Source organism: Sapajus apella, unplaced genomic scaffold (genome assembly GCF_009761245.1).
Source record: "Sapajus apella isolate SASKATOON/1434 unplaced genomic scaffold, GSC_monkey_1.0 scaffold2, whole genome shotgun sequence".
NCBI classification, from domain to species: Eukaryota; Metazoa; Chordata; class Mammalia; order Primates; family Cebidae; genus Sapajus; species Sapajus apella.
Genome location: NW_022436942.1, coordinates 64,636,237 through 64,650,374, shown reverse-complemented (window position 1 = coordinate 64,650,374; position 14,138 = coordinate 64,636,237). Strand labels below are relative to the sequence as shown.

Here is a 14,138-nt window from a genome sequence, read left to right as displayed (position 1 = left end):
CTTCCTTTTACATCTGTTTGAAATCCTGATAGATTTTGAATTTTACAGAAGGCTATTAAAGCCTGACCAGAGGACCAGTTAAAGAAAGAAGTGGGGATAGTGTTTTACAATGAGCTGATTTTAGAAGGAAAAGGGCACCAGAAAATACAGCTTTATTTAGGAGTATGTCTTAATATGGGGCTTTGGCAAGCATTTCTGCAACAAGCTGTATGAGGGTAGTATTTATTCTGGATGTGTGGCAGCTGTAAAGCTGCTTATCCAAGAAGAATAGGAATTTTGAGAAGATGCCCATCTTAAGTAGGAGACAGAAAATAATACTAAGAAACAACAGGATTCATCCTCAGGAAAGGCGGTGTCTTTCCAATAAGAAATATCTGGGAATATGGCAATCTCAGGGGCAGAGTAAGATATAACAAGAGAAAAGAGCCACCTTTAACCAGATTTAACCAAATGGGCAATATGCTTGGAATCAAAATCCTGGATTCAAATGCAGGCTTTGCCAGCACCAAGCTGTAGGTGGCACGCTACTCACCTCTCTGAGCCTCAATCTCCATACTCTTTATAGTAGGAATAACAATACAAACTGGGACTGTACCAGTTAAAGGATGAAATATAGATAAAAGTACTTATAAATGATCAATACACAAAAAGTAAAATACTATAAATATGGAGATAAACAGCATGCAAATGATTCCTTAATTTTTTCTCTATCCCAATCTCCCCCTGGAGCTCTAGACTCTATATCAAATTGCCAACCTAATATCTACACTTGGAGTCTAATAGGCATCTCAACCTGAGGCCCAAACTCTCAACCTCTATCCTTGTCTAATGCCAAAAGCTATTCCTTACCCAATCTATCCCATCTTGTTAAACTGCATTATCAGTTGCTCAGGCCACAAACTTCATCCTCAACTCCTGTCTTTTCCTCTTGCAACATCCATGCAAGCCATAAGCAAGTCCTGTTGACTCTATCTCCAGAGTATATCCAGAATCCAGCCACTTCTATTTTTCCACTGCTGCTGTCCTAGTCCAAGCCACCACCCTTTCTTGCCTGGACAACTGCAGTGGTCTCCCTGCCCCCTTCCTTGCCCCTTCCAATCTACTTTTCATATAGAATCCACAGTGAGCTCTAGATGTTTTAAGTTAGATCCTGTTACTCCTTTGCTCACATTCATTGTTATGGTTTGTATGTACCTACCAAACTCATGTTGAGATTTAATTGATATGAGGCCTTTAAGAGGCAGTTATGTCATAAGGACTCCATTCCCATGAATGGATTAATGCCATTATTATAGACATGGGTTAGTTATCTCAGGACTGGCTTTGTTATAAAAACAAGCTCTCCTGTCTCTCTGCCTATCTGCCATGGGATGATCCTTTCCAGATGCTGATGCCATGTTCCTCGACTTCCAAGTCTTTAGAACCATAAGCCAAATAAACTTTTCTTTATAAATTATATAGTCAGTGGTATTTTGTCATAGCAGCAGAAAATGGACCAAGACACCCACCATCCAACAGTTCTGCTGGTTCCCAGCATATCTGGAATAAAGTCCAGTCTCCTTTCTTTTAGCCAAAAGGCCCTATAGGAGGGATATGCCCCCATCCTATTTCTCTCACTCCCCAAGTCTCATACTATGCTTCTTGTCAGGCATATGCCTGGCCAGACTGGCCTTTTCTGTTCCTTGAATATACCAAACTCATTCGTGCCTAATGATTCTCTCTGCCTATAACTTAATCCTCCCAGACTTTTGCTCGGCTGGCTCCTTTGTATCCTTCATGTCTTAGCTCAATGTTATTTCCTCCAAGAGGCCCTTCCTCATTAATCTAAAGTACACACCCCTACTTCTAAGCCATCCACTCTTTTACATCATTCTTCATATATAGCACTTATCATTAGCTTACATTATCCTGTTTATATTTTTGTTTACACATTTTTTTTTTCTTGAAATGGAGTCTTGTTATGCTACCCAGGCTGGTCTCAATCTCCTGGGCTCAAGTGATCCTCCTGCCTCAGCCTCCTAAATAGCTGGGATTCATATTTTTGTTTACTTCTTATCTGTTTCCTCCCCCACGAGAACACAAACCCCAGGAGAGCAGAGACCCTATCCGTCTTGTTTACCTCTGTATTTCCAGTACCTAGAACAGTGCTTGTCACATAGTGAAAGCTCAATAAATGGATGAATTAATTAATAACATAAGCACTTGAGATGATCTTCCATCATCTCTTCATCTCAAGTCAATGAGACACAAAGTTAATTTGTGATTAATGCCATTGTTTACCAGGATCAAAACCACAGTCCCTGTGGTTTTTCTTCTTTTTGCTGTCTTTATCTTAGTCAGTCAAGTCCATTGATTTGCTCTTCTCTGCTGCACCATTTTTTTTTCACATATTCATCAAAGCCCTCCAAACCTGAACTCCATCCAGTCTCTGAAGCCTTCCTTTACCAGGCAGCCTGCAAGAGAAGACCCAAGACAGACCTGCCTACTGCCTGCTGCCTGTGCACCAGGCACTGCATTCTCTGCTTTCACACACTAGTATCAAGGAGGCCAAGGTGTCAAGAAACAAAATAGCTCACTTAGTTAGAGCTTAAGACCTTTCTCTCTTTGCTATACTTTTCCTCAATCTGACAGCTTTCTTTAAATACTGAACAGAGGGTGGCTGTGATGAAAAGGCAATATGTTCATTCAGTATGGCCCAGGAAACAAGGCAGGACTAACTGTGATAACTTACAAAAAGTGCACTTCTGACTCAAGAAAACCATCAGAACAGTGCTACTACAGACGAGCGTGCCTCAGAAAATAGCTAGGGCCTCCCTTCACAGACCACAATCAATGTGGAAAACCATCTGCCAAAGATAATCTAAAAAGAACTCATACTAGAAGATGGATTTAGATTGGACTTCCAAAAGGACTTTTCAAACTCTAAGATTCTATTCCTACCTACAGTAAACTCTAAACCTCTATATTTTTAGTGGCTTTTCCCATATAATTTAGCATTTAACTATGTAATCCTTTGTATCCATCTTTTTGCTTCAGGTGTCAGTCAACTCCTCATGGGCATTAGTCAAGGGATTAATTTACTTTCTATCCCCTAAAGAGCTCTACACAGTTCTGAGCCCACAACAGTGACTTAAATATAACCAGATGGGTTTCCCTGGGGCTGTTTCGGCAGGTTCTCATTTGTGCCTGGGGTGGATGTGGGCGGGCATGTATACAGCTGACTCTTGAATAACACAGGTCTTAACTGTGCAGGTCTACTTATATGGGGGTTTTTCTTCAACAAAATGTGAATTGAAAATACAATGTTTGAGATGTGAGCCCTTCTTCACAAAAGGACAACTTTTCGTATATTTGGGTTTTACAGGCACGACTGTGGGACTTGAGTATGTGCAGGGGTCCTGGAACCAATTCCCAGCATATACTGAGGGATGATTATATTTAGTTACTATGGTTGAAGAAGTTTTAGTGGGCCTGTGTGATCAGTTAGGGTTGGAGAGCTATGAGCCTTAGGTGTTGAAATGCCTGGTGCCAGAGAAAAATAAGGCCTCTCATTTCTGATATTTACTAGGAAGAATAAATTATACTTATGCTGGGAGCAATGAGTTTGGTTTGTTATGTCAGTACAATTTCCAGCAAGACCAATGAATACGTAAAATCCTTTATTTAATAAAGGATTCCTCAAACATCATAAGTGGATATCATATTATATTCAAAGTGCTGTGCTGGGTGCTCTGAGGTTAAGTAAATCAGCGGGGCATGCTTCCTAATTTCAAGGAACCTAAAATACACTTACCTAAGTGATATGGCTTAGATTTGTGTCCCCATCCAAATCTGGTGTCAAATCCCCAGTCTTGGAGGAGGGGCCTGCTAGGAGGTGATGAGATCATGGGGGCAGACTTTCCTCTTGCTATTCTTGTGATAGTGAGTGAGCTCTCATGAGATCTGGTTGTTTAAAAGTGTGTAGCACCTCCCTCTTCCCTCTTCTTTCTGCTCTGGATGTGTAATATGTGCCTGCTTCCCCTTTGCCCTCTGCCACGATTGTAAGTTTCCTGAAGCCTCCCCAGCCGTGCTTCCTGCACAGGCTGTAGAGTCCTGAGCCAATTAAACCTCTTTTCTTTATAAATTACCCAGTCTGAGGTATGTCTTTAGAGCAGTGTGAGAATGGAATAATACACTAATTTAGCCAACAAGGTATTCTGGATATTTAACAGCATACACAATTATTTTAACAAAACTACTGGTATCTTCAAATCTTTAGAATTTTATTTATAAAATTTCAAAAAATAGACTTTTGCTACTGTCATGCCTCTGGCTTCAGATGGGTGACATTCAACAAGAGTATCAAAGTTGTAGACCTTAGTTACAACAATGATCCAGAAAAAAGATAAATTATTTTCAGATAAGAGCTGACAAACTGCGATTAACAATACTTCTCTGATGATTGTTAGCAGTTATGTCATAATTCTCAGGGTGTGAACTTTAAGCATTTTTAAGTTAGTTTTCAATCTTAGAAATGATTAACATAGAAAAAACAAAACAAAACAAAAAACCCAAGCAGTCTTAAAGGCAAGGCTCTGGTCAGGAGACAAAAGCTTACTGCTCTAAAAATCCTTCTCATCTTTTATTAAAATATTTTTCAGTTCTATAAGTTGTATTGAAAAAGATCAGGCATACTCACTAAGCATTCTTGTGTTGAATATTCTCAAATAATAAACATAGATTTCTAGTTAAACATGACAGATGAAACACATATGTTTATCACCAGTTTCTCTAAACTTCACTAACATGAGTTTTAAAAAATCAAGGTGTAAACCTATGTTTAAGGAGAAAGAATGGGCACGGTGGTATCAGTGGGCATAAGATAATCCTATAACTCAGAAAGCTGATAAACAGAGGGCAAAAAGGTAACAGAAGAGTAATCCTAAGTCCCTGCAGATGAGGTAAGAAGAGGTGAGCTGACTTGGCCTTTGGTGCCACCCTCACCCTTTCACCTAGCCACCGGATTCCTGGGAAGGCTCAGAAGACAGAGACGAGAAGAACTAGTATTGCAAAAGGCAGCGTGAGGTGTGAAGCTGAAAGCAAGAGGACTACGTCAAAGCCACCCAATCTATCAGCAATTCCAGGAGGCTCTACTTTCAAAACGTGTCCGGACTCTCATCTCTTCTCGTCACTTCCTCATCATTATGTTTTTCCAGCCCACCTCCAACTCTCACGTAGCTTTTGAACTGGCACCACTGCAGTTTCTTTCAACATAGCAGCCAGCGTCAGTCAGATCATCTCTCTTACCAGCTCAAACCTGCTCTCCAGTGGCTTCCCTCTCCCTCAGAGTAAAAGCCAAAGTTTCTACAGTGACCCATGAGCCTCAATGACTGCCTTCTCACCTCTCTCTCTTCTCCAGCCACAGGGCCTCCTTGCTGGTGAGCTATTAGGTGAGCTACAGCTGCAAAGCCTTCACCTCAAATGCTCTTCAGCCAGAGAGGGCTCACTCCTTTACTTCTCTCAGGACTTTACTCAGTGCCATCTTTTCAATATGTTGTTGTCCCCCAGTCACTCTGCCTAAACGTTAAATCACTAACCACACACCTTCCCCTCACATGCTTCCCATTCCCCTTCCCAGCTTTCATTCTTTTTTCATTTCACGGCTTACCATTCCCTCAGCACTTACCATTTTCCTTCTTGCCCACAAGAAAACAAGCCCCACAAGGGTTGGAACTTTTGTCTGTTTTGTTTACTGCTTGTCACCAGCATCTAGAATAGTACCAGACGCTCAGAAGATCCTTAACAAATATTTGTATAAATAAATGTCTATATAAGAAATTGTCAGTTCCCTGTGTTCCCCAGCCCATATAGCCAGGAAACTAGACTTCTCCCCCAACCCTTACTTGAGTAACCATTTTATGAGTACTTGACCTGAGATCCAAGGGTAGAAAGCACAGCAGAGGGTGGGCTGGTAGAAAGCCTGATACAGAGGAATTAAAGTCTGCTCTGAAGAGTAAGCTCCAGCCCCTACCCCTGCCTGACTCCTGGAGATCAGCTGACAGACTTAAGCACTGTCCCCACCCTCATTCCCAGCTCTAACCTTCAGGCAGGAGTTAAGAAAGATCCTAATATGCTGAAACTGAATGTGACCTGACCACCCTACAATGATATTCACCAGTCAATAAGTTCTATCCACACAGAACTTTCAAATGCTTTCTAGAGTTCAAGGGCATACCAGACATTAGAGAAAAGCCTCCAACAACAACAAATTCGGACACGAAAACAAATAGGAAAATCCTATGAAGAGGTAGAAACAGCCAGGCACAGTGGCCCATGCCTATAATCCGCGCATGGTGGGAATCTAAGGCAGGTGGATTGCTTGAGCGTAGGAGTTCGAGACCAGCCTGGGTAATGTGGCAAAACACAATCTCTACAAATAAAAAACAAAAAGCCAAGAAAAACAAAAATTAGCCAGGCTCGGTGGCTGTATTCCAGCTACTCAGGAGGCTGAGATGGAAGCATTGCTTGAGCCCAGGAGGTTGAGGATGCAGTGAGCTGTGATCATGCCACTGCACTCTAGCCTGGGTGACAGAGCAGAATAAGATACTGCCTTAAAAAAAAAACAAAAAGAAAAAGAAACATTAGAAACAAAAGAAAACTAAAAAGGAAAAAGAAAAACAAAAAAACTAAAACTAAAACAAAAAACTAAACAGTATACCTCTTGCTGTAAGAGAAAGAATACAAATTAACTTCAAACATTTAATTAGAAATTAAAATATGATAGGATAAAAAAAAACCTGAAAAATAACATTGATCAAATCTCCTAAAAAGAAAAACAAGAAAAGGGCAAAAAGATAAGAAAACTAGAGCATCAATCTGGAAGTTCCAATATTTGACCACTAAGAAAACCAGAAACGGTATGGTGAAAATGAGGAAGAGAAAATTATTAACTAAATAAATATAAGAAAATGCCCCAGAACTGAAAGGAACTTAAACCTCCAGAATGTTAGGCTGTCCAATTTCCTAGCATAAGGAATGAGAAAAAGACCTATGAAATTTCAGAATTTCAAAAAGGGAAGAAGATAGTAAGAGCTTCCACAGAGAAAGGAGTAAGTAGGAGGGAGGTAAGGAGAGAGAAACAGGGCACAAAAAAATCAGGAAGAAGAGTGTTATTATAATTTACATGGACTCTAGATGGATCATGTGGTGAGGCCACCAAAATTCTTAGGGAAAACAACTTTCAACCTAGAATTTTATACCTAACCAAAGCTGGGTCAGGAGGGAGACAAGGACTGATTTTTTGTGTACAAAAAAATGCTTTTTGCTCTGTTTGACCTTTTAAAACCATGTGCATTTATTATTTAATAAAATTGTACCTAAGAGAAATAAAAATTATGTCCAGTTAAGAGTCCCATGTTGAATCTTTCCATTACTCTGTTAAAGTTTACATTACCTACTTTTTGTTTGCTTGCTTGTTTTCCCCCAATCTTAAACATAAATCTGATGAAGCTGTATGAGAAGGGACTATCAAGGGAATCTAGGCTAATCAGAAGGTTTTTACCCTTGGATTAAAAGCCATCTGGAAAAAAAAAAAGTAGCAAAACAAACTCCTCACTACAAGGGAAAGGTCAGCTAAACCCAGGAGGACTCCTTCAGTTTTGTAAAGAGACATACAAGTTAAAGCTCCCCTAAGATTGAATAGCTCTCTAAAATCTGCTGTTTCAGATCGCTGCAAATTAGAAACTATGTCTGTTAATGAACGTTACACTGATCATATTAACATTATGAAAAAAATGCTATAGCACCAAGATCCTGACATTTTATCTAGATGTCTGTATTTTCAGAAGCTTACTAATCAGGTGTGTAGTTTTCATTTTTAAAAGCACTGCTTTGGCCAGGCATAGTGGCTCACATCTGCATTCCTAGCACTTTGGGAGGCTGAGATGGAGGGACTGCCTCAGCTTAGGAATTTGAGACCTGCCTGGGCAACATGGTGAAACTCCATCTGTACTAAAAATACTAAAAATTAGCCAGGCATGGTGGCATATGTCTGTAGTTCCGGCTATTCGGGGGACATTCTCCTGAGGCAGGAGAATAGCTTGAACCCAGGAGGCGGAGGTTGCAGTGAGCTGAGATTGAGCCATTGCGCTCCAGCCTGGGTGACAGTGAGACCCTGTCTCAAAAAAAAAAAAGCACTGCTTTGTCTATACACATACGCGTACTCACACAGAGCAGACAGATTAAAATCTGAATAAAATCAATCCATCAACAGTAGAGAATCTACCCCTGTCACTTCCCCTACCTACAATTTATTAATTCATTCACTCATTCATTCACATTCATTGTGAGTTCACGTATTATTGTGAGTTCACGTATTATCTACTATCTATTAAGTGTCTGCTATGAGAAAAGCCTTATTGGGCTTTACAGAGAATACAAGGACATGGTCTCTGCCTTCAAGAAGTTTAGTGGAATTGGAACACATTGCATAGCTACTGAAACACCTGCTAGTCTGCAACTCTCTGCATAATACCCTGATGGGACAAAGACATAAGGATTTGGGGTATCTTAGGCTTATAAACTGATTCAGAAGGGGGATATTCTTTTATGGTGTGCATTCTTGTGAAGCTTCCAGTGTCAATATTTTACAAGAAGAGTACCAAACTTTGCTCCTGTCCAGGAAAGAGGCTAAGTAAGACAGTGACTATAAATGAGGTGAAGGTTGCTCCACAATGACTTAGCAAATGAGGTTAAGGTTACCCCCTAATTGACTGTCAAGGCCAAGAGAAAAGAAGAAACAGTTTCAATATACTGAATTTGATTTTTACTGGCAAGCTATATAAAACGTTAGAAACTCAAGATACTTTTAAAAACACTCAAAAGGCATTAAGAGTATCTCAGGGAACTATATGAATTATAGATATCAAATTCACATTAACAGATGGAACCAATAATTTCTTTAAAATATTGACAGGCTAAAATAATCTTGCTCTGTCATCAAACTAAAATGATTTTGATGAAAGAGTATCTTAGTCTGACATAGTTTCATTGACAGAATGACAACCAAGGCTGGGTATACTTGACCAAGCAAACTGTAACATGGATATAGTTTCTTGGCAAATAAAATCAGTAGAAACACAATGTGCAGTTATCTTCAAACCAATTAAAAATAAGAAGATATCACACTAGTAACTTATAAGCAAATGTGAGAGTCAATGTAGAAAAGTAGAAGTGACACATCTTAAATATATATAAAAAGAATGATGGTCAATGTTAATGATCATTGCTGCCACTTCTTGAGCACTTACTATGTGCCAGGCACAATGCTAACTGCTTAACGGTCAGTGTGGCCTAGCAGTTAAGAGGTAGGTCTCTGCAGCCAAGCTGCCAAGGTTCAAATGCCAGTTCTCCCATCAACTGTGTGACCTTGGGCAAGCTATCAATCTTTCTATGCCTCTGTTTCCTCATCTATAAAATGTGGATAATGATGCTACCTACCTCCCAGAATTGTGTGAGGGTCAAATGAGTTAGCACCTGTAAAGTGCTGAGAATGCAGCCAGGCACACAGTTAGTGCCACAAAAGTGTTAGCTGTTGTTGTTCTTAAAGCTAACTGGCAGGCAGAGCCAAAATTCAAACCCCAGGACAAATTTTCCACTTTAAACACTATGTATAGTAACTAAAAGAGAGCTTACTGATAAATGAGTTAATTAACAGTGATACAGTGCTGTGTTTCTTGAAAATAACCAAACTACAAATAGATCAAAGCTGTGCAGTGGCCATCAAAGGAAGAAGCGAGGCCTGCCAATGGGATTAGATGTAGGAGACACACAAAGCACCGCCCTGGGGTCAGGAGACCCAGGTTCTAACACCAGCTCAGCAACCAAGTAGCTGCGTATCCCTGACTGGCCACTGAAAATGCGGGGTCTGAACTTCCTCATCTGTTAAACAAGGGGGTGGATAACTCTGAGGTATCTTCTAGTGCTGACATCTTATGATACTATGACCCAACAGAACATACAGTAGTTTAAAGATGTACCTTTTAGGCGGGAAAAAAAAGCACTGCTATTTATTTTTTGAACAGCTACATGTATTTCAATAGACACATGATCTAGAATGTATTTATAATTTTGGGCATAGCAACTACAGGAGAATGAAATAGCACAGAGGAGCAAGTCTACCCCAGATTTTTAAATGCCATTAACATATAAACAGGTTAACCTAAGACATAAAACAAGAATAATTTTTATAACCATGTAATCATTTTCCATAGTAAATTTTTTAAATGGGGGAATCTTATATAAGTAGTTAATAAATGCTTTCATATATTACTTAATAATCAAGTTGAGAAACAATACAATTTACCTTTTTGCCCATGACGACTGCTGAATTTGTCTCCAATCTCTGGACGCCTTGTCTGTCTCAGCAGCATTTTGATCAGAAAAGCATCTTCGGCATTTGAGGATATCATCACTTTTTCAATATATGAGTCTGTTGCTCCTTTGTAACTGGTGTTAAGAGAAAGCCACTAAAACAGTTTTCAAACTGCCCTGTGTGAATTTCTCACCCACATTATATTTCATTTCATGCCAACCATATTTTGACATTTTCATCTTGGGCTCTGAAAAATGACTTCCCTTTTTTTTTAACATTAAATTTGAATTTCATAATTTCTCTTTTACAATCCTATACATTTATTATGAGGAAAGCACAGTGCAATTTGATCCTCACAATGGTCCATACTGTTATTCCCTTATGATAGATGAAGAAAACTGATGCTTAGAGAGGCTAAGTAATTTGTCCAAGGGCACACGACTTATACAAAGTGGAAATGGGACTTCAGAGTCAACTCCAAGTTCTTAACCTCAATGATAATAGTAATTTTACTTACTCAGCTTTTCCATTATTAATTTTTTTTTCCACACAACAAACCTTATTAGGAATCTACCATGTATCAGATCCTGTAGCCTTTGGACATGTAACGATTAAGTAGACACAGTTACTGCACCAAAGGAGCTTGCAATCCAGTCAAGGAGGAGACAGGTACATGCAGTAATGATATCTGGTATGAAGAATAGGAGAGGCCCAAGGGAGATAGTCAATTCTGCTGAGGATGGGGGATGGCAGTGGTGGCAGGCTGTCAAGCCCTGTCACAGAAGAGGTAACCTTTGACTTATGACCTGACCAGGCAGAGTGAGCAGTCTGAGCGAATGCACAAGGCCTAACTGAATTAAAATGGCACATTTTGGAGAATAAGAGGTGATTTCCTAGAAACACAGGGCCTAGTATGGGAGTGGGAGGCCAAGGAGGCATGCTGGGGAGGCCAAGAAGGCATGCTGAGGATGCCTTTCCCACAGGCACCACTGTCATTCATACTTTCACTTAACTTATTCAAGTTTCACTCTATTTATCCAAGAGAGTAACATGACCAGAGGAGTAGTTTAGAATATCAACCTGGCAGTGATGCAGAGGGAGCCTGAGTGGTACCAGCCTGGAGGTAGAAGGACAGTTAACAAGTCAAGGCGAAGCAGAGGGCCACAGCACAGACACCACAGCAGGAAGTGGGAGGAGGGAGAGGAGAAGACAGCTGCTAAGAGGATTGCTGTGTGTGGCAAGTAAAGGAAAGGGGTCAGGTTGTGCTAGTGACTGGCTGGCTGCTGGCAGCTGATGCCATTTACCAAGAGAGGGATCCAGAAGGAGGAACCAGGGGTCACTGTAAAGCTGTCCAAGTGCTGATATGAAGCTGACACTGGGCAGATGTCTATTTGGGAGTCATCAGCAAAAAGAGGGTGATTGAAGTGCTGAGAACTGGGGAGCTTGTCCAGATGAGATGCAAGCATCACCTTGGTCAGGATGAGGTCACCACAAGGCCAGGCAGGATGTGGGGGCTAAGAGTGAGTGATTAGACGGGTAGGAGGGCCAGGTGAAAGCGGTGTCACAACATCAAGGAAAGGGAGAGGTCAGTGGTGTCAAACACTATAGAAGGGTCATATGAAATTCATTCATTCATGTGGTAACTATTTGCTGAATACCCACTATGCACCAGGCACTATGCCAGACACTAGGGAGGACAAGGTGAAAATAAAGAGACAAAGTCTCAGCCTGCAAGAAGATTCCGATGGAAGGATGTGTCTGATTTGGCAAATCCGGCCACAAATGGGTTTTGCTTATTTCTTTACTCCCTGTCTTCCCTCACTGAGGTGTGAGCCCCACAAAGACAGGGACTACCAGTTTTCCTCCCGGCACTATCCTATGCGCTTGGAATAGTTCCTGGCATACTGTTAGTGCTCAAAAAGTATTACTTGAATGAAACAAACACATAGGATGTCATTGGTGACTTCTGGAGTTGTTTCAGGAGAATGAGGAGGTAGGTGAGAGGCCAGTTCAGAGGGTTAGGGAGCGAGTGGAAGGTAACAAAGTAGAAATGGAGATGACAAATCACTGCTCTGAGGAGCTTCATAATGAAAGGAAGAGGAATAGAGTGGCAGCTAGAAAGGGATACGAAGACCAGAAAAACTTTTACTTTCCTTTCAAGATAAAAAGTATCTGAGCACATTTTCTAGACTGTGGAAAAGGAATCCATCGGAAACGGGTTGAAAATATGGGAGGATAAAAGAGAAAATGACAGAAAAAGGTCTCTGAAAAGAGTAGACGGAAATAAGATACCAAAAGGAGAGACGAGCTTTGCACAGAAAAAGAGATATCCTCCTTCAAGACAGGAAGAGAGCCAACCAGCATAGCCACCTCTGTAACTGTAAAATAGCTGTTCATCTGTAGAAGTCAGTGAAGAGTTTGGACCCATTCCCTAAGCAGAGCTGCCCATTTTCTCCTCGGTGCTCCTACTCCAGAGACAAATCCCTGGCACCCACAGTGCTTTGCTGTGTTTAGCACAGTGGTCAAGAGAAGGGCTCTGAAGCCAGATTGCATGACTTTAAATCCTGGTTCTGACCCTTATAGCTGTGTGACCTTGGTAAGTTTCTTAACTTCTCTTTGCCTCCATCTTATCTTTCCAATGTGCTACTAAGAGAACATAGCCCCTGGGGTGGTAGTAGGATTAATGGAGCTAACACATAAAATGTCCAGAACAGTAACTGGTACAGTGTAAATTCCCAATAAGCTATTATTATCATGGTCATTACTGCACTTTTTTTGTGTGGGGGTCTTTGCCATGTGGTCCACTCCTCAAACCCAGGTTAGGGCCTATATGATTCCACAGACTAGTTTTATCTTTTATGCCATGCTGCGTTCATGACAAGTAATGTTACCCCAAATTGCTATTTCTAGCTCTCCAACACGCCAACACCTAACTTCAAATTTCTCCCATTCCTTCTCTTTTTCTAACCTTTCTATGTATTATCAAGGCACAATCAATACATACGTTATAGGCACATCTTTGTACTGTGGTTGCTGTGGTACATTACTTCCTTCCAAAGGAATTTGAGTCACTGTGGGCATGGACTTATTTACAAGCACTTGTTTGTTTTCTACTTTCTCACCTAAGAAAAAGAGAAAAGTGTTAGGCATATCGTTATCATCTGTGTGGAATACAAAGATTACGAACTAGGCACAGATGCACATGCCTGTAGTCCCAACTACTCAGGAGGCTGAGGTAGGAGGATTGCTTGAGCCCAGATTGAGGCTGCAGCGAGCTATGATCATGCTACTGCACTCCAGCCTGTGCAACAGAGTGAAATCCTGACATACACATACACACACGCCATAGTGTATATAAAATTAAGAAAATAATTCAGAGTACTATATTAACACAAGAAACATCATCTCAGTAAATAGCAATTTTATACATCTCTTAGGGTGTTAAGTTTTGATCACTTACTTTTATTTATAGTTATTTTAACTAGTAATAAGCCACCATCAATTTAACTTGGGCAATGAGAAAATCAAGATATTTCTTTGGTTTTGCTGCTATTCCCATTTTTGCTTTGTATCTCTTCATAGTGAGCTCAAAGACCAACTACTTGTCGTACTGTCATAGTGCTTATTTTCCAAGCCATACTGACCAGTGTTAGGAGTGAGAAACATTCTCCAAGAAACAAAGGCAGAGAGAGGGAGAAGTCACACACTCGGTGTCTCTTTGGAACCACAGCTTGATAAAGCATTCACCACCCACAGGCCAACCATGACAAAGTCATGTGGATTTCCC

At 40.6% G+C, this 14,138-nt stretch overlaps 1 protein-coding gene across 3 annotated transcripts in view; it reads right to left on the bottom strand.

The window, feature by feature from the left end:
- Positions 1-14,138, bottom strand: part of POLR3B (RNA polymerase III subunit B) — a 145,330-nt gene that overhangs the window by 23,930 nt on the left and 107,262 nt on the right. For all 3 annotated transcript variants that reach the window (XM_032285721.1, XM_032285728.1, XM_032285735.1), the window contains 2 exons: positions 13,356-13,473; positions 10,343-10,485 (listed from right to left, as the gene is read on the bottom strand). In XM_032285721.1, the coding sequence (XP_032141612.1) occupies positions 10,343-10,485; positions 13,356-13,473 (261 nt within the window). The remainder of the gene's footprint in view (positions 1-10,342; positions 10,486-13,355; positions 13,474-14,138) is intronic.